At 50.1% G+C, this 23,819-nt stretch overlaps 1 protein-coding gene across 3 annotated transcripts in view; it reads right to left on the reverse strand.

Moving 5' to 3' along the window:
• Positions 1 to 23,819, reverse strand: part of DARS2 (aspartyl-tRNA synthetase 2, mitochondrial) — a 530,183-nt gene that overhangs the window by 185,044 nt on the left and 321,320 nt on the right. For all 3 annotated transcript variants that reach the window (XM_069641110.1, XM_069641109.1, XM_069641111.1), the window contains 2 exons: positions 17,840 to 17,947; positions 267 to 329 (listed from right to left, as the gene is read on the reverse strand). In XM_069641110.1, coding sequence (XP_069497211.1) covers positions 267 to 329; positions 17,840 to 17,947 — 171 coding nt within the window. The remainder of the gene's footprint in view (positions 1 to 266; positions 330 to 17,839; positions 17,948 to 23,819) is intronic.

Consider the following 23,819-nt stretch of genomic DNA (forward strand, 5'->3'; position numbering starts at 1 on the left):
TGATCTCCCAAATCACATTGCCTGTACAATGTGCACATCTGGGTTAAGGAGTTTTTTCTGGGGTTGCAAGACTCCATTTGGGGAAATGCACCCCTAAGAGTTAAAACACAGCTTCAGCCCTAGATTTGGCTGCCTACTTTACCGAAAGGTATGGCCTTGATGGGCATATGCTCTAATGCATTTTCCGGCTGGCGAAGGACCGATTCACTGGCACGATACTGGCCAGAAGTCACACCACAGAAATAAATGGGATCTCTTTTCCATACCTGCTTCCACTCACTGCGTGCCAGCTGCCCCAATGACTCCATATCTTTGGTGTTCAGATGCTTCTATGGGAGATAAAGGGAGACAGAAAAACAAGACATGGCATCAGGGTACACTCTGGCCTTTCTCACAGAGGGGGACTGTCATAACTCCATGTACATGGCTTCTTTAAGAGACCAGGACTGTACATCATTCCCATGATAAAGGGGGCGAATGTAGAACGGGATGACTGACACTTCCAGTGAGGCATCAAGTAGGGTTAAGAGTAAAAAAAAAAGAGGAAAGCATAACATAGCCTGCTTACACGCCGCACCTAGAGTTTGGCTGTGGATAGCTAACTTTACTGGTTTGCATACAGCGATATTCATAAAATTTGCCACAAGAAGCATCAGACTCAGGAGCCTGCAAGGTGTCCTATATTAAGTGCAATTAATTTATTCAGTCCTACTTGTTACCCTTTTGTTTGGAAGGTTTGTAATTTTACAGGTATACTTACACTCCTCGCCCAACAGGTGCCTATGAACAGAGGTGGGGAAGACAGAAAATGCATGGGTAGAGCCAAAGCAGAGGGCCTGGCTTGGCTCCAAGATTCAAATCCAGGCCGAGCCAGCAAAATACCAATGACAGTTTATGTAGCGAATAACATACAAATTCATGAAATTCAGTGGATGTGGGAAGTCAGGACCAGTTTAACTCAACGCGTTCCCGTTGATGTCCCCCGCAATGCCATATCCCCCATAATCCGATTTTGTATGTCATTCTCTTATAATATGTATGTGCCTCATGGGCTTTGCAATGGGAACACGTCGAGTTAAGCTGATCATGACTTCCTACATCCGCTGCATTTCAAGGGTTTTGATGCGTTAAATCTGTGCAACTTGGCTGCACCTTAACTAAGGTTTTTTCAGTGCATTTTAAGGGTTTGTTATAGCATCGTTTTTTTTTTGTTTTTGTTTTACCTTCAGCCACGTCCACTGTACATGTTACCCCACTAGGTTTCTTTTGAACCGACTAGGTAACCATGGCCTTTGGCCATGGCTGCTATACATGTCTTTTGGGCCCACTAACCAGGGCCTTGGCCCCAGGCTAGTGAGCACAGCCTTCGGCCGTGCCCACTGTATATTTTAGAACACTACTGGGCCAGTAGCCATGGCCTTTGGCCGTGTCCACTGTACAAGTTCCAATATTTTCAATTTGAATTCACTATGTGCCAACGGCTTTTGGCCGTTGTCACTATACATTTCTTTATCGGGCACACTAGCCAGGGTCGTAGGCCCTGGTCAGTGAGCACGGCCTTTGGCCATGGCCACTGCGCATATATATATATATATATATATATATATATATATATATATATATATATATATATATATATTTTTTTTTTTTAATTTGATTTTATTAAGCATTTTTCAACCAAACTACAGTGTCAATAAAACACATGGTCATTAATCGAAAAAGAAAAACAACCAATCCGAAACATTTCCCCCTTTTCCACCCTACCCTCCCTTCCGCCCCCCCCGACCCCATCCCCCTAGTGTTCGGATGGGAAGCATCTACCATTTCTCTAAGTCACCCATGCAAGATCATTTGGGATCAACCACCAGGCAGCTGGGAGTTAGATCTCTGTAGGCTTCCAGGAAGGGAGCCCACTCATTTCCCTGCCAAGCGCAATGTCCAGAAGGAGCCCAGTGATGTTTTCCATGTCGTACAGGTCCATGGCTTTCCTTGCCCAGGTGGCTTCTGTTGGAAGAGTATGTAGTTTCCCTCTAATAGTGATGCAGGCCCTTGCCGCGAGCAACAGGAAGTGAGTCATGTGGGGCAGTCTCTTCCAACAATCGTCCTGTCGCTCCAGGCTGAAAAGGACCAGCATCGGGTCCAATTCCTGGGGGAACCCCTCAATATTCCTGATCCATGCCAGGACCTCCTTCCAATATGCTTGCGACTTGGGACAGGCCCACTTCATATGCCAATAGTCGGCCTGATTTTCACACCCTCTCCAGAACATCGGGATTGTCTGAGCAAACATCCTAGATAGTCTTAGGGGGTCAAACTGCCACCTATGTAGCAATTTTAGTCTGTGAAGTTTGTATTGGGCAGAGATAGCCATTTTGTGTGCCGACCTGCACATCTTTGACCACAGGGCATCTGTCATCAGTGGGCCCATGTCTTTTTCCCCCCATCTTTTCCATAGTCCTTCCGTTTTGGGCCCTCTCATGTTGAGGAGCACAGCATACAGATTTGAGATGAGCCCTTTAGTGTGGGCTGACTCACTCAGGATTTTCTCAAATGGGGTGAGCTCCCGCACCAGACTTTCCTTCGATTTCGCCGCCGTTAGGCTTCCCTTTAGTTGCAGAAATTTAAACACCTCAGAGGCCCTATTTGGAGGCCAGCCTCCAGATCCTGGATTTTCATGCATCCCTGTGGCTTTATTAGCTGGCCCACTCTTTCGAGCCCGGCATCATACCAACTCTGAAATCTTTGTGGATTTGCAATGTCATTCCGGATCGGCGGGGCCCAGATACAGCTCCTGGGGGATGGCCACGTAGTGAAATCCTTTATTCCACCACAGACGCAACAGAGACCCCATAGCGAAATGGTTAATGACACTGTTTGGGAAGGATTTCCTTGGGGCCCATAGCCATTCTCCTAGAGAAACCGGTCTCAATCTGTGATTTTAGATGTTCACCCCTGTTTCTGTTTGTCCCCTCGCAGATGTGGGATTATGGCCCTGAGCTGTGCTGCTCTGTAGTAAGCGTACATGTTTGGTAACCCAGTTCCCCCCACTTCTTTTGGTTGCGTCAGCGTGGAGTACAAAACCCTCTGTTTTTTACCCTGCCACAGGAACTTAAGGATCATCCTTTTTATTTCCATGAAGTGCAAGCCAGGGATAGCGATGTGCAGCATTTGATATTGATATAGCAACTTAGGGAGCACCACCATTTTTAAGGCACTCAACCATCCCTGCCAAGAGATTGTTAGTTTGGGCCATCTCTCAAGGTCCTAGGATATTTCTGTGAGCAAGGGAGGTAGTTTGGATTCATAGAGCCCCTCTGTGGATCTTGAGATGTTAATTCCCCGGTATCTGACAGAGCTATACACAATCGGGATCCCGCTCATGGTGGTGGACCTGTGGTCTTGGTGTTCCAGGGCTTTGTAGAGGAAAATCGACGATTTAGCCACATTGACTTTTAGCTCTGCACACTGGGCGAATTTTCGAATTGTTTGCAAGACTTTTGGTATATCAGACTGAGGGCTCGACAGATACAGGAGGATATCATCCGCAAACATTGCAAGTTTGTACTCCTCTTCTCCTATTGTTATTCCTCCGATTTCCCTCTCTTTTCTGATATTATTGACTAGTGGTTTGATGGAAAGGAGGTACAAAAGCAGGGAGAGGTGACACCCCTGCCTGGTACCCCTCGTTAAGACAATCGCCCTTGATGTTTTGTTGTTCACCACAACCCTTCCCTTTGGATTTCTGTATAGAGCTTGTATCCCTCTTATGAGCATATCGCCAAAGTCCATGTTCCTCAGCAAAGCCCAAACAAACTCCCACTCCACCCTGTCGAAATGCTTTTTTGGAGTCCATGCTGAGGAGGGTGTGGCTCCCTTCGATTCCTGCAGTGTGTTCCATTATATCCAGGGTCTTCCTCATCGCGTCAGCCAATGCCTGTCCTTTATGAAGCCCACCTGGTCCGGGTGCACCAGGCTGGGAATGATGTCCTCCATACAGGTGGCGAGCACTCTGGTCTATATTTGCGTGTCAGCTTTCCGGAGGGATATCGGTCTGTATGATTTACAACTTGTGGGGTCCCTTCCTCCCTTGGGGATGACTATAATATGTGCTGTTGAGAATGAGGGTGGGGCACAGCCCCACTCCCTCATGCGGTTGAACAAAGTGGCCATGTGGGGGGCAAGACTGCCAGCGAAGTGTTTGAAGAAACCCATGGTGAATCCATCCTCCCCTGGGAGACAGCCTCTTTATTGGCCCTTAACCTCCTCTGAGGTAATGTCCGCCTCCAAGGAGGGCCGCTCTGTGTCTCTGATACGCGTCAGGCCTGCAGCCTCTATGTATTCCTCCATCTCCCTGATAGCCTTATGACCCTCGTTGTGTAGAGGCTGCCATAAAAGTCGGCAAACTGCTCTGCTATCTCCCCCGGCGAGCGCACCAGCTCCCCTTCCTCTGTTTGGATCTCTTGCACCCCTCTTTCTGTTCTTTGGGCTCTGAGCCTGGCAGTCAACATTCTGCCCGCCTGATCCCCCCTTTTCGTAGAAGGTCTGCTTCAAGATCTTTAACCTTCTAATGACCTCACCCATCCCCATGACTCTCAGGTTTTCCTGTTTTCTTTTGAGGGTAACTAGGTGTTCCTCCCGTTACACCCCTTGGGCATGCAATCTCCCTTCTAATTCTACGATTTCCCCCCTTAGTTTCTCTTCAAGGATTTTAGGTTCCCTCTTACGTCTCGCCCTCTCCTTCATGATATGGCACCTCCACATCGCTTTGGCCGCCTCCCATACCGTGTTACCATCCACCATCCCATTATCATTGATTTGGAAGTACTCATCTATTGCTGAGCACCGTTCGTGGTCATAGATTTTATCCCGCCATAGGGCGTCGTTACCTCTCCACCTGGTTTCTCTGCGGCCCATCCCCTCAATTTCTAAGGTAGGGATTACCATATCATGGTCGGACCATGCTACTGGGCGTATTGTACAGTTGTGTACCCTGGTTTCACTATCACTGTTGATTAACAGATAATCGATCCTCGTGAAGGTGTTGTGCACCTCTGATTTAAAAGTGTATCCCCTCTTTCTGGGGTTGCAAGACCGCCATATATCTCTCACCCCTCGCCCTTCAGAGTGGCCCAGAATCTACTGGCCTCCTCCTTCGGGACGCTCTCGGTCAACATCTTCATCTGCTGCCTGTCCATTTGGGGGTCAGTCCAGGCATTGAAGTCTCCCCCCCACCATAACCAGATCTTCTCTGCTGCCCCCAAGGGAGGATAGTGCTTCCTCATTGAACTGGCCCTGACCTTGATTGGGGGAATATACCGCTACAAGCACGAACCGTGCAGCCTCCCATTCGCCCTGAATTATTAGGTGTCTGCCTTCCATTGATGGTTCGCTTAACAGATTCTCCAGACTGAGCCGCTTACCTAAGAGGATTCCCACTCCTCCCTTCTTCGTTCCCCTGTGACCCAAAATGTCTGTCCAACCGTTTCAATGTTAGTCATTCTAGCGCTAAGTTTCATCTCCAGGAGATCTACATTAAGCTGGTTGTTATCAAGGTTTTCCACTTTACCTTCTATTTGCTCTACTTTCCCTCGAATTTCAGTGATGGAAGTCTGGATGTCTGACTTCAGCTCCTTGATTTCGGCCAAGATCCCCGCAATGTCATCCTTAGTGGCCGCCGCAGCCACCGTCACCTTGTCGCACTGCGCGCTTTCCCGCTCCCCCAGTATGCTCTTCTGTATTGGTGTAGCTTGCTGATGGCCCCCACTGTCTGGGCGCCCCCTTTATGTTTCATCTCCTCCAGGGCAGTTGTTTTCAGATGGCTGTGCCGGACACCAAGGGGCTGCAGTCTGTGCCTGGCGACCTTTCTTATTCAGATCAAGTCCGTATTCCTTTCTGTATGTCTCTTCTGGCAGCTGCTCTGCTTCTGTGGGTTCTGCGTAGGCATTCGCCCTCCTGGGGGCTAGGTGCTGTCCACAGAGAGTGTTAGGGGGGGAATCTCTTTATTCTATCACCTGGACTTGACCCTGTGTGGCTTTATCGTTCACTATCCCGCTTTTCTCTAACAAGGGGGGCCTCAATTCTCCTTGTGAGGCACTAGCTGGTTTGCTCCTCAGCCTCTCCCCTTCACCCTGGCGGCCAAGCCCTTCTCAGTTGTCTCACCTCACCCAGTACTTCCCGCGTGAGATCCCAGCGCTTCAGGTGTGCCCAGCCCACCGGTCCAGCCGACTCCGTTAATCCTTTCCTTATGTCTCTAATTTTATTGCCCCCCCTGGGTGGTCATGGCCTTCGCTCTCAAGGCTTGTGTCCCCTCTAAGCACGTCCTCCTTGTGTTTGGGAGTTGCCCTTCTAGTGGGTAGGTGATCCGAGGTTTGTGCCTCCCCAGTCACTGGAGATCCCCCCTCGGCCCTGATTCTGGGCACTTCACACCTAAGGCCCACTCTCCTGCTTGGGCCCCAGCATCCGCTCTCACACTTGTGGCCTGGGCCGCTTTCGTCTCCCAGGAAGGTCCGGTGGGTCACCGCTTGCGAGTTACCTCTCCAGAGGTGCTCAGTAGGGCAGAGCTGTTGGCTTCTTCTGCGGCGGGTGGGGGTCAGTTTCTCAGGTCTGCCTCATCAAGCCCCTCTTTACTCAGGATCCCCCTTGGCCCAGTGGCACCTCCTGCCCCGCTCCTCCCCATGCCTGCCTGTGTCTCTACGCTGCGGGTGCACCATATCCCACGCGGTTTCGTTATTGTACTGGCTCCCCCACGGGTTATCCGCTTCTCTCACCTTTGAAGTTGGGCTTTTCTGAAGCGCGCTGCTCCGCCTGCATACACTTTCTAGGGCGGGCTCCCCCTCACCGGATCCGGGTTCCCTTGAGCCTCGTGGAGCCAGCCTTGGCGCGCAAGCTCTTTCTGCTCCTTTCCTTCGCGTTCTTCGTTTCCTTCCCGGTACTGATGTCCGTCCCTCTGGAGGTTGATGTCAGCACGTCTCACTCATCGACGGGAGGTGTTGGTGATAGTTCTCAGCGGCACGGAGAGCAGCTTCAGGTCTCCTCTGTCCCCCTCCACTGCTGGTGTTCCTCACCGGGGAACCGCGCGGCTTTGAACTTCACCTATAGGAGTTGAGCGCCAGTTTACGGAGGCCGGTGGGGGGATAGGCGGACCTCTTGTTTTGTGATTTCTATCACCTCCCCCCCCCCGTGTCCACATCAATTCAATCCCCGATACTTCTGCACACAATGGTTTTACTTATTAATTTTCTGCTTGGGTTCAGCTCTGGATCGTCTCTTGCCGTTCCACGGGGTACCGAGCTACACATCAGGCAGCCATAGCCCTGTGCGCCCCCTGGTGGTCTCCCCACTGCATATTTAAAACACTACCGGGCAGCTAGCCATGGCCTTTGGCCGTGTCCACTGTACATGTTCCCCCCCAATATGTTTAGTTTGAATCATCCACAGCCTTTGGGCATTGCCACTATAAATGTCTTTCGTTCCCACTGTATATTTTAAAACACAGCCAAAGGCCATGGCTAGTGGCTTGGTAGTGTCCACTGTATATTTTAAAACACTACCGGGCAGCTAGCCATGGCCTTCGGCTGTGCCCACTGTACATGTTCCCCCAATATGTTTAATTTGAATCCACTAGGTAGCCACAGCCTATGGCCATTGCCACTAGAAATGTCTTTCATGCCCACTGTATATTTTAAAACACTACCAGGTCACTAGCCATGACCAGTGGTCCCGGCCGAAAGGTTTCTTTTGGACACACTAGCCGTGGCCACTATACATGTCTTTTGGGCCCAATGGCCACTACCGACCCACTACTAACCATGGCCTTCGGCGATGGCCAGTGGCCACTATACATGTCTTTAGGGCACTCGGGCCAGTGAGCACGGCCTTCGTGCTCAGTGGCCAGGGCCATATTGCACCCCTTGGCATGTTACCCCACACCTCACTTTAGCTGTATGTTAGGGAGAATTCTCATTATATGGATAATTTCCCTTACCTATAGAATCCCCCAGCAGCTTTGCTGGATTTGAAGGGTTTGTATTTTTCTCCTGCTAAGAGTGAGACTCTTTTTCCCACTCTTAGGCATTTTGTGCTATGTGTGTTCTAGGCTATTTTTGTGTTTAATGTCTGTGGGATTTTCTCAACCCCATAGGAACCATCTTTATTCACATGTGTTACACAGCACCCGCCGTGCATTGACACAGGGGTGTCCTAGCGACCCCCAAACATAGACTCCATACCCTGGGACTGACTACTGTCTCCCAGGGCATGTAAAGTCCCCATTGACTTTACTAGTCAATCATTCTGAACAAAACCAGTACAACCCATCTTACTATGGAGGTACTGGAAGGGGTTAATTTTTCCCCCGTGTTCATTTTCGAGAGGGTACCGTACAGTCCCTCTCTTTAAAGTTTCTGGCTGGTGGCAGTAGTTACTACCGTAAATATTCGACCGTGAATATTTTCCTATGGGATTTTCCCATTGTTCGAGGCTACAACATTTTCTGACAGCCTCTAACATACCGCCGGTTAATTTTTATATTAACTTTACTCTGGTAGGTTTTATTTGCCAGAACTTTAATATAAATTCTTTCTCGTGTCTTTCTCTAAACTCCTAACCCAGGTCGGGGATCCTTTGTTCGTCCTTTTGGTGGGCTTCCGCCAAGAAACCCTCCTTTCGGCGCCACTGAGTCTGGGGTGGGTCCATTGTGTGGGAGGGGGGAGTAGGACCCCTGGACAGGGTTGCCTCAGCAACCCATGTTGCACTCTATCCTGATAGGCTGGAGGGTCTTCCTCCAAGGATGACCACTCCACTGTGTGAGTGACAGCTAGGCTGTATGAATGGGGCTCTTTTTGCATAAGGAACAAGTTACTTACCTGTAACTGTTGTTCTCCAGCATGGGTCTGGTATGGATTCACATGCTCATGAATATTCCCCGTCGTCAGGCTGGGAATCCTCGGTAAAAAAAAAATCAGTATCAGTTTCGTTTCTGATCTGTCTTTCTTAGTAGTAACCAATCACTGATCTCTGGGTCATACTGCCCCCAGCCAATGACTGCCCTCTCCCTAAGCCTCGCCTCCGGCAGCCATCCTCAGATTTGGTAGCACGCCAAGTGGCAGTATGACCAAGTGAAGAGCCGCAGAGGGGTAGGTGGGAGGGTTTGCATGTGAATCCATGCCAGACTCATGCTGGAGAACAACAGTTACAGGTAAGTAACTTGTTCCTTCTCCAGCATGGGGTCTGGCATGGATTCACATGCTCATGAATAAAAGAATACATAGCAGTATACACATGCACAACCACGGTAGGTGGCAACAGGCTCAACATTAAGCAATACAACAACTAAACATTAAGCATCTCTTACCTCCTCACCTCCTCTTACCTCCTCACCAGGCCGACCCTGGACTCCTCCCTGGAGTCCCGATCGACGCAGTAGAATCTTGTGAAGGTGTGCGTCCACGTAGCAGCTCTGCAGATGTCCAGCAGGGGTACACCAGACAGGAACGCCGTTGTAGCAGCGATCGCTCTGGTCGAATGGGCTCTCGGACGGCCGGGCAGCGGTCGGTTTGCCAACCGGTGACAATGCATGATGCAGCCGGAGAGCCATCTGGAAATGGAAGTCTTCGAGAGAGCCTTCCCTTGATTCACAGACCCAAAGTTCACGAATAGCCGTGACGTCCTCCGAAAACTCTTGTGCGGTCCACGTAGAACTTCAGTGCTCTGGCTACATCCAGCGAGTGCAAAGTCCTCTCGGCCGGCGTCGAAGGCGACGGGAAGAAAACTGGTAACACCAAGGGCTCGTTGAGGTGGAAGTCCGACGGCACCTTGGGCATGAAGGAGGGGTGTGTCCTAAGCACTACCCTTGTGTCATGAAAAGTCAAGTATGGAGACTTGCAAGATAGGGCCTGAATCTCTCCCACTCGTCGTGCAGAGGTGATGGCCACGAGGAACGCTGTCTTCCATGACAGGAACTTCAGGGGCGCCGATTGCATAGGCTCAAATGGGGCTCCCATGAGCCTGGTCAGCACCGCATTAAGTTCCCACGCCGGGGCAGGAGCCTTCACCGGCGTGAATGAACGGAATAGTCCTTTCATAAATTCCTTTACCAGGCGATGAGACCACAAGGACGCCCGTCCCGTAGTCCTGGTATATCGGGAGATGGCAGCCAGATGTATTTTTATGGAGGCGTGAGCCACTCCAGCTTTGGCCAGCGACAGTAAGTACGGCAGCACTTGAGGGGCCGTAATCCGCAGAGGATTAATCTTCTGTGCACGGCACCAGACAGAGAACCTCTTCCATTTATGACCGTAACACTTGAGAGTTGAGGACGCCCTGGCCTTTGCAAGAACCTCTCTGCAATCAGCCGGGATATCGTACCCCCCCAAACTCTAGCGCTGCAGAAGCCAGGCCTGCAAGTTCAGCGACTGCGGGTCGTGGTGTAGAATGGCGCCTCCTTCTCTGGAGAGAAGATCCGCGTCCGCCGGCAGCCTGACTGGCGGGGACGTTGACAAGTCCAGAAGGTCCGGGAACCAGATCTGCCTCGGCCACGCCGGTGCGACGAGGATCATCCTGCATCTGGCTGATGAGGCGGAGCAGCAACGGCAACGGAGGGAACGCGTATAGAAACAGGCCGTCCCAAGGGAATGTGAAAGCATCGCCCATGCTCCTCGGCTGTGGGAACCTGCTGGCGAACCTCTGGCACTTGGAGTCCGTCGCCGTCGCGAACAGGTCGATCTGGGGTTTGCCCCATCGTTGGAAGAGTCGATCCACCTGATCCTGGCGCAGTTCCCACTCGTGGCACGAGCGCAGCTCCCTGCTGAGTGAGTCGGCGATGGTGTTTTTTTTTTCCTGCCAGGTGGAAGGGAACCAGAAACATCCCCTGGGTGACAGCCCTGTGCCACAGATCCTGGGCCTTCTTGGATAGGGCTGGGGATCTGGTGCCTCCCTCCTTCCGTAAGTAGAACATCGTGGTGGTGTTGTCAGTGAAGATCCTCACCACCTTGTCCTTGAGGGACGGGAGGAACGACTTGAGCGCCCAGAACACTGCACGGAGCTCCAAGATGTTGATGTGAAGAGACCTCTCCTCCGGGAGCCAAAGGCCTCTTGCGTGGAGATCTCCGGTGTTGGCCCCCCAACCCTCCAGAGAGGCGTCCGTAGTCACAGTCTCCTGAAACGCTGGGATTTGAAAGTCCGTTTCCGTCGTGAGGTGAGCCCGGGTGCCCCACCATAGGATCGTCCGACGGAACTCCTTGTCGAGGGGGATCCTGTCCTCGAAGCAGCCCCTCGCCTGAACCCAGCGGGCGTCGAGGAACTCCTGTAGTGGACGCATCCGAAGTCTGCAAAGGGGTACAAGGTAGATGCATGAGGACATCATCCCGAGAAGGGACTTGATGGACCTCACCCTGGCCACGTCCGTGGCTAACAATTGCCGTACCTTGCCCAGGATGGTTTTGGTTCTCTCCTCTGAAGGGGAGGCCAATTGCTCCGCTGTATCGAGCTTCGCCCCCAAAAACAGTGCTACTTGTGACAGAACCAGGTGGGATTTGGGGTAGTTGATGGAGAACCTCAGCTCCGTGAGCAACCGGACGGTCCTCGCCGTATGATTGACGGCGAGTTCCCTTGACCTTGCCCGGATTAGCCAGTCGTCCAGGTAGGGGTATACGTGGATCCCCTGCAGGTGCAGCCGCGCCGCCACTGGTGCCAGGCACTTGGTGAAAACCCTGGGTGCCGACTTTAATCCGAACGGTAGGGCTCTGAATTGGTAGTGGCATCCTTGAACCACGAACCTGAGGAACTTCCTGTGCCTTTCTAGAATGGGGAAGTGGAAGTAGGCATCCTCCAGGTCCAGCGACGATAGGAAGTCGCCTTCCTCCAGCTGTCCCAGTACGTGCTGGAGGGTGACCATCCTGAATTTCTGCGCCTTGATGTATTCGTTTAACCGACGCAGGTCTAGGATGAGGCGCCAACCGCCTGTCTTCTTCCTGACGAGGAAGTACCTTGAGTACACTCCGGAGCCCTGGAGCCTCCTGGGGACGAGCTCGATGGCACCTTTCTTGAGCATCGCCTTTACCTCCAACAGCAGTTGAGGGACGCGATTCTCCTTCCTGGCCACGGGAGGAATGCGAGGGCACTTCTTTAGGAATTCTAGTGAGTGCCCGTTGGCCAGGGTGTCCAACACCCAACGATCGGTGGAGATGGACTCCCACACGCTGACGAACTTCGTCAGTCGGCCTCCCACTGGGGTGCTTCGGTGATCAGTCTTGCTTGGACGCGGCCTTGCCGCCTTGGCCTCCTTGGTGACGACGGCGGGAACCCCCTTGCTTGCCGCGACCTCTTTAGGCCTCCTGGGAAGAGGAGGGGGCCGCCTGGCGGTAGGAGGAGGAACCACCGCTGGATCCTTTGGAGGCACCCTGTCTGCCGCCAGCGCTCCGAAAGGGCCGTCGCTGCTGAAGCACTCCAAGGGCCCAGGCCGTCTCCGAGTCGGTCTTGATGGCCTGTAGAGACTCATCCACCGCCTTACCAAAGAGGTTGTTGCCGTCAAACGGCATGTCCAACACTCTGGTCTGGACGTCCTGGCGAAAGTCTGTTGCCTTGAGCCATCCTCGTCGTCGGAGGCAAACTCTGTTGCCCAGTTGGCGAAATCCGGTATCGGCAATGTCCGTTGCCACCGTAATGGCGTGATCCGACGCCACCTTGCCCTCCTGCAGAATTTCAAGGGCCTCGGCCCTTTTATCATCAGGCAGGAAATCTAGCAGGGGAGCTATCTTGAACCAGAGCTCCCTGTCTTAGCGGGCCACGATCGCTAAGGCATTGGCCGCCTTAATCGTCGTCGCCGCCGACGAGATGACCAGTCGCCCCATAGAGTCCAACTTCTTGCCCTCGCTGTCCGGCGAGGAAGTGGAAGTTGAAGACGCCGCGCCCGCTGCCTTCTTCTTAGCCGCTGCCGAGACGAGCGAGTCCAGCGTGGGCTGGGCCCTGAGGCACAAGGGGGCAGCATCGGGGACTTGGTACTTCTTCTCGTACCTGTCCCTCTTGGCGGGTGTCGTGGCAGGGTTCTTGAGGACGGCAAGCCCCTCGTCCCAGATGTCGTCGAGTAAAGGCACCGCGAGGACCGTCTTCCTCTTAGCCTCTCGTCATTGGTACAGAAACCCCCTCCTTTTTCTGTTCTTCAGGGCAAAGCTGGAAGAGCTCGGATGCCCTGGTTATCATGGCGTGGAAAGAGCCAACCTCGTCGGCTGGGGATGCCCGCGGGGGGGTGGCGACGGGATGTCTGCTGTGTCATCGCCGTCGCCGTATCCGTCGCCGTATCCTCTCCCGGCGAGGGGGATGAGGGGTCCACCAGCCTCGCGGGCACGAAGGGCGGAGAGGGGTGGACTCTTCTCCGCTTGTTCGGAGGGTTTCCTGACGGGCCTGGTTCTGGATCCTCCATCGGGGTCTGTGGTAATCTCGTCCTTATCTCAGTACATAAGGATTGGATTGCCAACAAAATGGCCGCCGAGCTATCCTGGGGCTCGGGCAATGGCTACGACGGACGTGAAGGCCGTTCCCCTGGGCCCTGTTCGTCCTCCTCATCGCCATCTTCAATCACGTCAGCAGGGACCGTCCCCTGGGATCGAACCTTCTCGAACCTCTCGTTGAGGTTTATGAACCTCTCGTTGAGGCCTATGGACCTTTCATTGCGGCCCCACTCGGTCTCCACCAGTTCCTCCTCAGAGGCTGATTCCGAGTCTGTAGCGGCCACCGCCCCCCCCCTCTTTTGCAGCCGGGGGCTTCACGGGGGTCTTAGCGGTGGGCTGGAAAGAGGATTCCCTCCGCGGCGGCAGGGATACTCTGGGCCCAGAGGCCGTTTCCATTGGCGTAGTCTCAGCCGGCTCCGCCAGGGTCGCAGAGACCACTCCGGTAGAGGCCTTAGCCAGTGATCATGGCCCTCACCACCTTAGGTGCGTCCTGGGCCTTCGCCTTGAGGGGAGGGTCAACGCCTCGCTCCCCCTTCGAGATCGACCGGGTCCGCTCCAGCGGCCTACCCGGGCTCTCGGACTTCTTCTTCCCCGAACCAGCGCTGGCTCGTGGTCGAACGTGCCGGGGAAGTAGCGCCCTGCTTGGCAACCGAAGAGCCCGACCTATCGGCGCTCTCGGAGCCCGCGGACTCGCGGAGCTTGGCCTTCTGTTTGGCCCCCGTCGCCGGGGTGCCCTCAAAGGACTTAGAAGCCCGCTCAACCTTCTTGTTCGCCTTCTCACTTGCTGTGCCCTTCTCCAGCCAGGAGGCGAGGCGGGAACGACGATCTTGTTTGGTCTGTTCCGAAAGGTTCTTGCAGAACGCACAGTCCTTCTCCACGTGCGTCTTGTCCCCATGGAGGCAGTAGAGACATCGCGAATGCTCGTCCTCCTTGAAAACATTATATAATCCGCATCCAGGGCAGTTCCTGAACAGCTTGGATCCGGGTGTCGAGCTTCCCTTGTCCTGGGCCATGTCCGTTGAGGTAGGCCGCAGATCTTCCGGAATCCTCCAAGAACAAGTGTAAACTCGACGAAAACTTCACCCTTGAGGGGCGTAGAAGAATTCCGAAATGGGTCCCCGTTATCAGAAGTAGAAACGGTGGAGCTTGATGCTCGATGAAACCTAAAAAATGAGAAAATCTCCTGAAAAAGCGTGAAAACGCAGTAAAAAAAAAAACTCGAGAGCTAAACACGAGGACTCCCAACACTTGAGCGTGCGGTAAAAATCTGAGGATGGCTGCCGGAGGCGGGGCTTAGGGAGAGGGCAGTAATTGGCTGGGGGCAGTATGACCCAGAGATCAGTGATTGGTTACTACAAAGAAAGACAGATCAGAAACGAAACTGATACTGATTTTTTCTTTACCGAGGATACCCAGCCTGACGACGGGGAATATTCATGAGCATGTGAATCCATGCCAGACCCCATGCTGGAGAAAAGCAGGGTCCTGAGGACTGGAAGAGCAAGACGTCGCCACGGGAACTAAGAAGCCGAAGAGGAGAGAAGCCAAAGACATCTGCAACAACTGCACCACCGGTGAAGCCCTGCTGCAGCGTCTCACTACTTTTCTCCACACAACGAGAGAAGATCTTCATCTGCAAGAGCCTTCTTCCCTTGAACTGGTGGGGCCAACCAGTTTGCCAATCGCCTTCCTGGACCTGCCTTGGTCGAATCGCCAGTACCCAGTACTCGGAGGCCGGATAGCCAGGCACCCGTCCACCCAGGCCGCGATTGAAAGGAGCGTACCTTTTATTCGTCGGGCAGCACCGCAGCTGGTTTCATCCCTGGGTAGTGCAGTAACTCGAACCTTCCTCCACAATGAGAGCCTCTCTTCCACTGCTGGATCCCCCGAACTGCAGGAACTACCAGGAACAACCGCCACCGCAGGAGCCACTTCTTCATTTTAAAGGTACACTGTTCCGCCAGGCCGCCCTTTCTGCGTGGTAGTGCTAAAGGTGTTTTAAATCCTTTACCTACCTGTTGGGTTGGCCGCCCCTCTCTTTTAACATTGTCTTTTCATCATCTGCACCGCATTTTCAAATCGTTAACCAAAGACTTGACTGCAGCTACAAGAACATTTTGCTCCTGGGCCCTTGCCCTGTACCACTGACTCTGGGACATGCCTTTTGACTCTGGCTACATTTGTTAGAACTGCCTTCTTTAGATTGCTTCTCAACTAGAACTGTGTTGGTGCACCTGCTTCTTATAACCACCTTTTTCTTCCCCTTTTTAAAACTTGTGAAGTGCCATTTTGCTCGGTTTTCATTTAAGTATTCCTTATACTAAAGTACTGCCTTGCCTAAACTTGTTCACAAACTTATGGGAAGTGTTGCTAGGGTGTGTAAGAAGATATTTCTGTATAACTTGTGCTTTCCCTCCCTTGTGAGAAATTGCTAGAGTACCCCCTGTGTGTGGTTTTCACTGTGCCGATTTGTTCAGTTTTCACTCTGGTTCACTTGGTCTACAATTTAACTAGGGAGTGTGTATATTTTTATTTGACTTATTTTAACTTGCTTGCTGACTGTGATACATGTGTTTTACTTGAAGTGTATAAAATAAATATATATATACATTTTAATACAAAGCTTTGGTCAGTGTTTCCTTGTGCCATAGTACTGTGGGCTTATTGTGTAAACCCTGAATACTGCTCATCTCCCTCTTCAGATAAGTCTGACTGCTCAGCCACAACTACCAACTATACCAACTAAATCAACGTGGTACAGACTGATAACAAAGGGGATTTATTGCTCTCACTTGTAGTCCTAATCTTCTGTAGTGCTCCCTAAGGGAACTGCACAGGATTCTGCCTAACACTGTACAATTACACTTTTTTGTATTAATCTCATATTTTAACTCTTTAAAAAAAAAACGTTTTTCCCATAACCACGGTTATATTAGAAATGGACTACAAATAACTGAATATTTTGAAAATATTCACTGTTATTATACATGTGATGCACTTTCATGCCAGATCATAATTTCTACCATAACCCCAAATATGCACAAAAAAAATGAAAAATAGCCCAAATATTACCCTAGATATGCAAACATATTCGATCTCTGAACTTAGCCTCCAAACCACAGTGTCCTCTTCCCCCTCCCCACCTCTATCCTGATGCCATTTAATAATGTTTCCTCCTCCAAAAGGGATTTTTCAACTTTTCATTATCAAATATTTGCAAATATTTTGAAAATGTTTGAGAGCATCAAATAAAAGGACAGCTTTCTCATTTCTGACAAGCCACTCTCCTCCAAAGCACCGTGGAAGAAATATCTATAATTTTGGGAGAAGGGGCACCTTCTTCTACGTCAAATATTTAAGAACTACTGGGTGGAAAAACACCAGACCTCACTTCGATTGAACGCTTCGTGGCTAAGTTGTTTCGTACCTAGTCCAATTCCGTCCAGCGTTTTTGGCTGTACGCTGGAGCAAAATGTTAACTTTTTCTCTATGGGAAAATGAATGGGGACTTAGCCAAAACAGTATTTTTTTACTTTCTTAATAGCTTTTTTTTTTTAACAGATCTTTTCCAAAATGTCCAGTCGGTGGAGGAGGGCGGGAGAGTGGTGGTAGGAGGATCCATGACAAATGTTTGCAAAATTTCAGCCAAATCCGTCACGTGAGTCAAAACACACACACAGCTGATCTTATGCAGGTTGTGTCTAAATGAATTAGTGGCCTGCTTCTCAGCAGAGAGGCTGACTGCTGTGGACCTCGCAACATTGCTCACCCCCAGAGTCCACTATGTTGAGGTGTCAAGCACAGCAGGGGACCTCGTAAGCAGCACAACACAATTCTCATGGTGCATATAAACACAGCAGTAGTAGTTAGCAGGAAATGGGCCATTATCAGTGAAAAACCCTCAAAGCGGGAGCTTTAGATGGTCATTGTTCACAAATGAGGGCTATCCCCTCCCCGACCCCCCAACAACGTCCCAAGCTCTGCTTGCTGCTACATTTAAGGGAAGCTACAATGAGAAATGTGACTATGTGTTTGCAAAGCCTCCTGCTTTGTATGCTGACTTTCGACCAGCCCCAATGTAAGGCTGTGTTATTATTTCACTTAGGGTGGGCGCATGAAAAGCTGGCTAGGCTTGGGTTGGTCTAGTATCAGCCACCTGGTCCGAGCCAGGCCGAGCATTACAAGGCTGAACAACCTCTACATGTTGACATCTTTCCAATGGGACGAAGCTTCCAACAAACATCACTGGACATTGTAGCAATGTGAGAATTCACCAATTGTTGCTCCAATTATATGCAAAACAAACATATCGCTTGTCCCATGCCGAGCACTGTCAGGCACCAAATGCTTTGGCAGTTACCCTAGCAAGAAACTGCAGCAGTGCCCTCACTTACAGCTCCTTGAGAGATGCAGATGGCTTGGACTGTGCCGTTGGGCCGGGCTAGAACTTCCTGCAAGAACCCCACATCCGTTGTCCGGAACAGGTCACTGACATTCATGATCTGATAAGAAAGTGCAAAGGAAAGGGTTAATGGCAGGAGGCATCTGTCCCGTAAAGCGTAAACATAACAGATATTTGAACATAACTGGTGTCTGCTTAACAGGTGAAACGCTGACAGTGAAGCGCATTGCCTCTTCAACGACAATGGGAGTTTAACATCTCTGCTTTTGCCCTACTCGTTTACTGCACTTTTGTCGATAATTCTGTACAATATAGCACTGCCATACTCCTTATAATTCCTCTGTGACAGACTATAATAAAGTAGAATGTATTTATTTATTTAAAAATGTGTATAGCGCGGACTAAGGCCGAGAGGCGTCTAGGCCTTGTCATGTCATAGTGGGGTTGGTAGTGAATCCACCAAAAAAAGACCCCTACAGAAAATAAATGAACACATTGGTGAGTCAGAACAGGTACGTTTTTAGTGCCCTGCGAAAAGATAAATACTCCTCAATGGCTCGTAACGTGGGGGTGGGGGAGGTAAAGAATTCCAGAGTCTGGGCGCCAAGACTCAAAATGACTGGCCCCCCAGCCGGGGTCGTTGGAACCTAGGGACTTTCAAAAGCCGCTGGGATGCAGATCGCAAATGTCTGGTAGGGCAATAACGTTGAATCTTCTTGATGTATTCGGGTCTAGAATTATGCATAGCACGATGAGTGATGCAGAGCGTCTTAAAATCTATTCTTGATGCCACTGGGAGCCAGTGAAGTGTAAGAGCTCTGAAGACGGAGTCATCAAAGGTGCACATAGCGATAGTATGGCTGCTGAGTTCTGAAGCACCTGCAGATGCCGGATTTGGTATTTGGGTTGCCCCAGATAAATACCATTACAATAGTCCAAGGACCCCATAATGGTGGAAGTAACCACCGTTGTCAGACAAGACGGTGGGAGCAAAGGGAAAAGTTTCCTCAGTGTTTTAAGCTTCCCAAACCCTGAGCTACATATTGCTGAGATCTGCACTTCTCGTGAGCCATCAGGGAGTAGCTTCACCCCTATGAACAGGCAACAAGGCAAGGATCAAAAGAGTCAGGCCAGTATTGGGCATGCCAGTGCTTGTCCGCACTCTGTGGAACAAACACCAAAATCTCAGTGTTGCTGCCATTTAATTTTAACCAATTCCCTGCCATCCATTTACTGATTTTGTCCAAACAGTCCCGAAGTTTACTGGGAGGATCAGTTTGAGGGGAGTCCAGACTTAACACTTGTTAGGAGGAATTATATGCAGTACCCTTTGGGAACGCCACACACAATTAATACTACAAGTGACAGTACAATTTCACCTTTGGTACAAGCCTGTACTACACAGTTATAGTGGTAGCAGTAGCGGAGCAGCCAGAGTTATCTTAAGAGTAAGTGAGCAGTATGAAATAGTTACACAAAGGACAGCAATTACTATGATTCAGGCAAACACTGACTCAAGGTTTTCAAGTAAAAGAATATACATTTATTTCACTCTTCAGTTGTATAACAGTACACTATTATAAGTAGTCTAAAAAAAAAAAAAATCACACTCTTAATACACCACACCACTTCCCTTAAATTCCAGACAAGTTAAGCTCACAAAATGAAGTGGGAGCAAAATGGCACTCCAGCAATTTAAAAGGGAGGGAAAAACAAAGTTATTAGAAATTCGGTCAAACCAACCAGTAAGTCCTCAGGGCAATTGAACAAGAGCAACTACAGAGAAAGAATCAGGTGGAAAAGGCTTAGGGCAAAGTCAATGGGTCAAAAGTCTTTTGCTCAAGATCACACAGTTCAGGGTAGTTTGCGGTAAAGTTCGTGGCACGGTTTCCAGACGAGGGTGGTTAATACAAAAGTTAGTTCGAAGAGAAGGACAAGCCCTCGGATTGGAGAAAGATTTCAAACACTTTCGCTGCGTTTGAACGAAACGGACAACCAAATTTGCACAGTACCTCCGGAGAGGGAGCTGTAGCTGAGGCGGGAAGTTCCTGGTAGTTCCTGCAGGCTCACGTTTCCTGAAGCGACTGTCGGACTGACAAGAAGTAGAAAGACTGGAGGGTCCTGCACTACCCAGGGAAGAAACCAGCAGCAGAGTAAAGCAACAAATAAAAGGTGCGCCCCTTAAAACCCAAGCAGGGTCCAAACTTCCTGGCTATCCGGCCCACTGTAGCTCTGTACAGCGAATTTGACCAGAGGAGGGGTCCTGGCTTGTAGTTTGGGCTAACTGGTTGGTCCCACCAGCTCAAGGGAAGAAGTTTCCTGGAGGATCTTCTCTGTTGTCAGATTCTCGAGATTTGGACCTGCAGCAGGGCTTCACTGGGCGGTTCAGTCGTTGTAGGGGTCCTCTTCTGCCAGTTCCCCGTTGGTTCTTTCGTTCCAGTGGCGACTCTGCCTTTCCAGTCCCAGAGACCTGCTTTTTATGCAGTTTTCCCCGATTCATACAGCCTGGCTGTCAATCACACAGCAAGGTGGCTATCCTGGCAAGGACAGTCCCCTCAGCCAATCAAACAGGAGTGCGACTTGGGTTACCAAGGGAACCCATGGCAGGGGTCTGAAGATCCCTCCCTCACATCCTGCCTACCTAGACTTTCACAGGCACCTTAAGGAGGGCTTCTGTGCAGAAGCCCGCGAAAAGACAGCAAACAAAGGAGTCATCCCCGGTTTGGCACGCAGAGAAAAACACGAGAAAGACTTTAACAAAAAGAAATGGGGAATAAACCCAGCCGGAGCCAAAATAAAATGTATTTGGTCAAGCGGGTTTATGTTTGAGGCTAATATAAAAGCCTAAAACAATACCACGTTTATATAAGATAATCACGGGAGCGAAACAATGCTCTAAGAGGCACAGACAAAAAGGGATAAGAGTTAACCCTTTCCAATACTCCATGTAAGATTGGGTGTACGTACTGGGTCTGTGGTTGAAAGTGACTAAGGTAAAGTTAATGACAACTTTACCCTTTTCTGGGGTACAGTAGTCAGCCCCAGAAAAATGGAGTCGGTGGGAAGTTGCAAAGACAACCCTATGTCACTGCACTGAAGGTGCTGTGTAACACAAAGAAAATATGAGGCCATGGAGTAGGTGAGGCTCCAGTGCTCAAGATCACACGAAAAGTGAAAACACACACAGCAAAACACACGTAAGAGTGGGAAAAAGGCTCACACTCTTACCAGGTGTAAAAAATAAATCCTAGAATTCCAGCAAAGCTGCTGAGGGACTCATTAGGTAAGGGAAATCAGCCATTTATGAGAATTCTCCCTAACAACACTAACGTAGTGTCGTCAGCATATGTGTAGAAAAGGACTCCTAACTCAGCAATGAGATTAGCAAAAAGTCGGACATACAGGTTAAAGACAAGGGGAGAGAGGGCTGAGCCCTGGGGGACCCCACAGGTCAACCCCAGAGTGGATGAGAAACAGTCCTGAAAAGAGAGTCTGAGACCAACTCTCAAGGAATGATCGGAACCAAACCGACAGGGGGCCGACTTCCTCTGCGTTCCCATAGTTGGACGGAAACCGGACTGGAAAGGGTGTAGGCAGTCATTGTTCTCCAAGAATCTAGAAAACTGAGGAGTAATAACTGCCTCCATCAGTTTCATAATAGCCGGAAGGAGGGAGATGGGGCCATAGCTAGCAACCTCCCGGGGGTCTAAATTATCTTTCTTCAAGAGAGAGGCGACCAAAGCGTGCTTCAAAGAAGCAGGAATAGTCCTGCTAGTAAAGGAATGCTGAAGGGCCTTAGTAAACAAAACAATCACCCTTTGTGGGAGAGCTTTTAATATCCGAAGGGGAACTGCATCGTGCAGTGAGGCTGATTTAAGGCCAATATAATGCTTGCATTACAACTTCATTGTCTACCGGTTCAAAAAGGAAATTAGTAAGCTGATGGGGATCAGTTGCTACGTCAGCCAGCCTGACTAAGGGCTGGCTGACCCAGTCAACAGATTGGCTGTCCCTTATTATTTGGCGGATGTAGTGAATTTTATCAGAGAAAAAAGGGCCGATAGCATTACACTGTGACTTGCATCAGGTAATTTAGCCTGCTTCCTAGAGGAGGGGGCGCAGGTAGTTCCTTAGCCACCAAAAATACTTGCCTAGAGGAACAGGGTGCATCAATTATTCAATTGGCATAAAATGTGGCTTTTTCAGCAACAATCATTTTATGATAAGTGGAGCCCGCAAGCTTATAAGAGGTACCATCTTCCTTGAGGTAGTTACGGCGCCACTTTCTTTCTAGATGGCGACAAGCCTGTTTCTGTTCTCGAAGGTCAGAGGTAAACCAGACGGCTGAGAGTTTAGATCTCCCAAAACATGTTTTCAGCGCGGCCAGACCATCAGCTACCTTAACCAGTGATTTCAGAAGAGAGGTGCAGGTGTCAGCTCTCTCACCACTAAATTCATCGTTGGCTTCAAGCAACCGGTTAGTAAAAACTGACAGGTCAACCTTGTGTCAGGCCCTACGAGACTGTAGACCATGAGAAATTATTGGAGCTGGAAGTGAAGTCCTAATAATGAACGAAACCAAAAAATGGTCAGACCAAATAACAGGAACGGGGTGAAGCGGTCTACCAGCGACTCCTCTGAGAAAATCTGGTCCAAAAGGTTACCACTTGTATGAGGGGAAGATGGTTTTGAAGCCCCAGGGAAAGATCTGCAAGGCTAGTAATCAGGTTACCAGCGACCCGATCGAGGGGGTCATTAGGATGGAGATTGAAATACCCTAGGACTGTTAAATTAGAATAAGTCAAGTTTAAAGTGGGCACTAGCTGAGAGAAATTAACTGCAAACTCCATGCGAACAAATGCGGGAGCCTATAAACCAGTAACAAATGTATAGACAAATTGTCAGTGGTCTTCAGTCGGACTAAAAACAGTTCACAGGGCAGTTGACGATCCAATACAATGGGTGGGTGGGGGGCGTTGACCTATCGAAGAGAAGAATGAGTAGTTTAAAAGAATAATAAAAATAAAGTAATAAAGTTTCACCTATTTAATTCAGTACTTTTTTTTGCAGAGCCTGTATCCTTCTTGGGGGACCTTAGTTAAGGTGTCGAGCTCTTTCTCTGGGATACTGTTGTTTGGAAAAGGGGATTACTGCGTACTCTGAAACCTGGCACAAACCTGGAAAAACACCATCCCCAAATGGTATTTCCTCTGGGACCCCCTTTCTCAGCAGGCAACATTCAGACAAATAACAGTTCAATGCTGGCTATTTATAGGCTTACAGTTCCGTCAGGTAGTGTTTTACACAACCTGCCATCGACAAACGTGTGGCCTGTGAATCTAGGTGCTTTGGGTTCCCAAATCTAGTGGCTCAGCTTTACTTCCTTCTTGCCTGGGAGACTCCAACTTTTCAGAACTCACTTACCCAGCGTTGCAACCGCATATTTTCATCTCTCCCGTTATTGGCATGTCTTCTGCAAGCACTCATTTTGCAAGCTGGATGTGGTCTCCCCCGGATGCTCAGTGACTAGCAAGCTTCCGTTTTTTTCACCCTCACTGTAGAAGGCGAAAAGGCTGTTGTAGAATGAAGGATGCTGAGGTGATCTTATGGTGGAAGGAGTTTATTGGACGAGAACATTACAAAGGGCATATCTGCCCATGGCAGCATGTACCGCTTGCTGCGTACACAGCTCCAGTCGTGCAACCGCCCCACCACTCAAAGAACTCCAGGGCCGTCGCATGACGAGTGTGAGAGACGACACATAGCAACCGGGTCTAAGTGAGGACGGCTGCAGTACAACTTCCCCATACACATTTCCCACAAAACCCATTATGCAAACCTCCCAACCACAAAGGATTTAAATTTGGCAGACGTATTGCACAATCGTTTGGGTACACGAGAACTTTTGTGTATTCCCTTGTTATGCTACTCTGATCACTGCAAGTTATTTTCTTCAACAGGCGTGCGTGAAT

This window comes from Ambystoma mexicanum, chromosome 1q (assembly GCF_040938575.1).
Source record: "Ambystoma mexicanum isolate Mex_15411 chromosome 1q, UKY_AmexF1_1, whole genome shotgun sequence".
NCBI lineage: Eukaryota > Metazoa > Chordata > Amphibia > Caudata > Ambystomatidae > Ambystoma > Ambystoma mexicanum.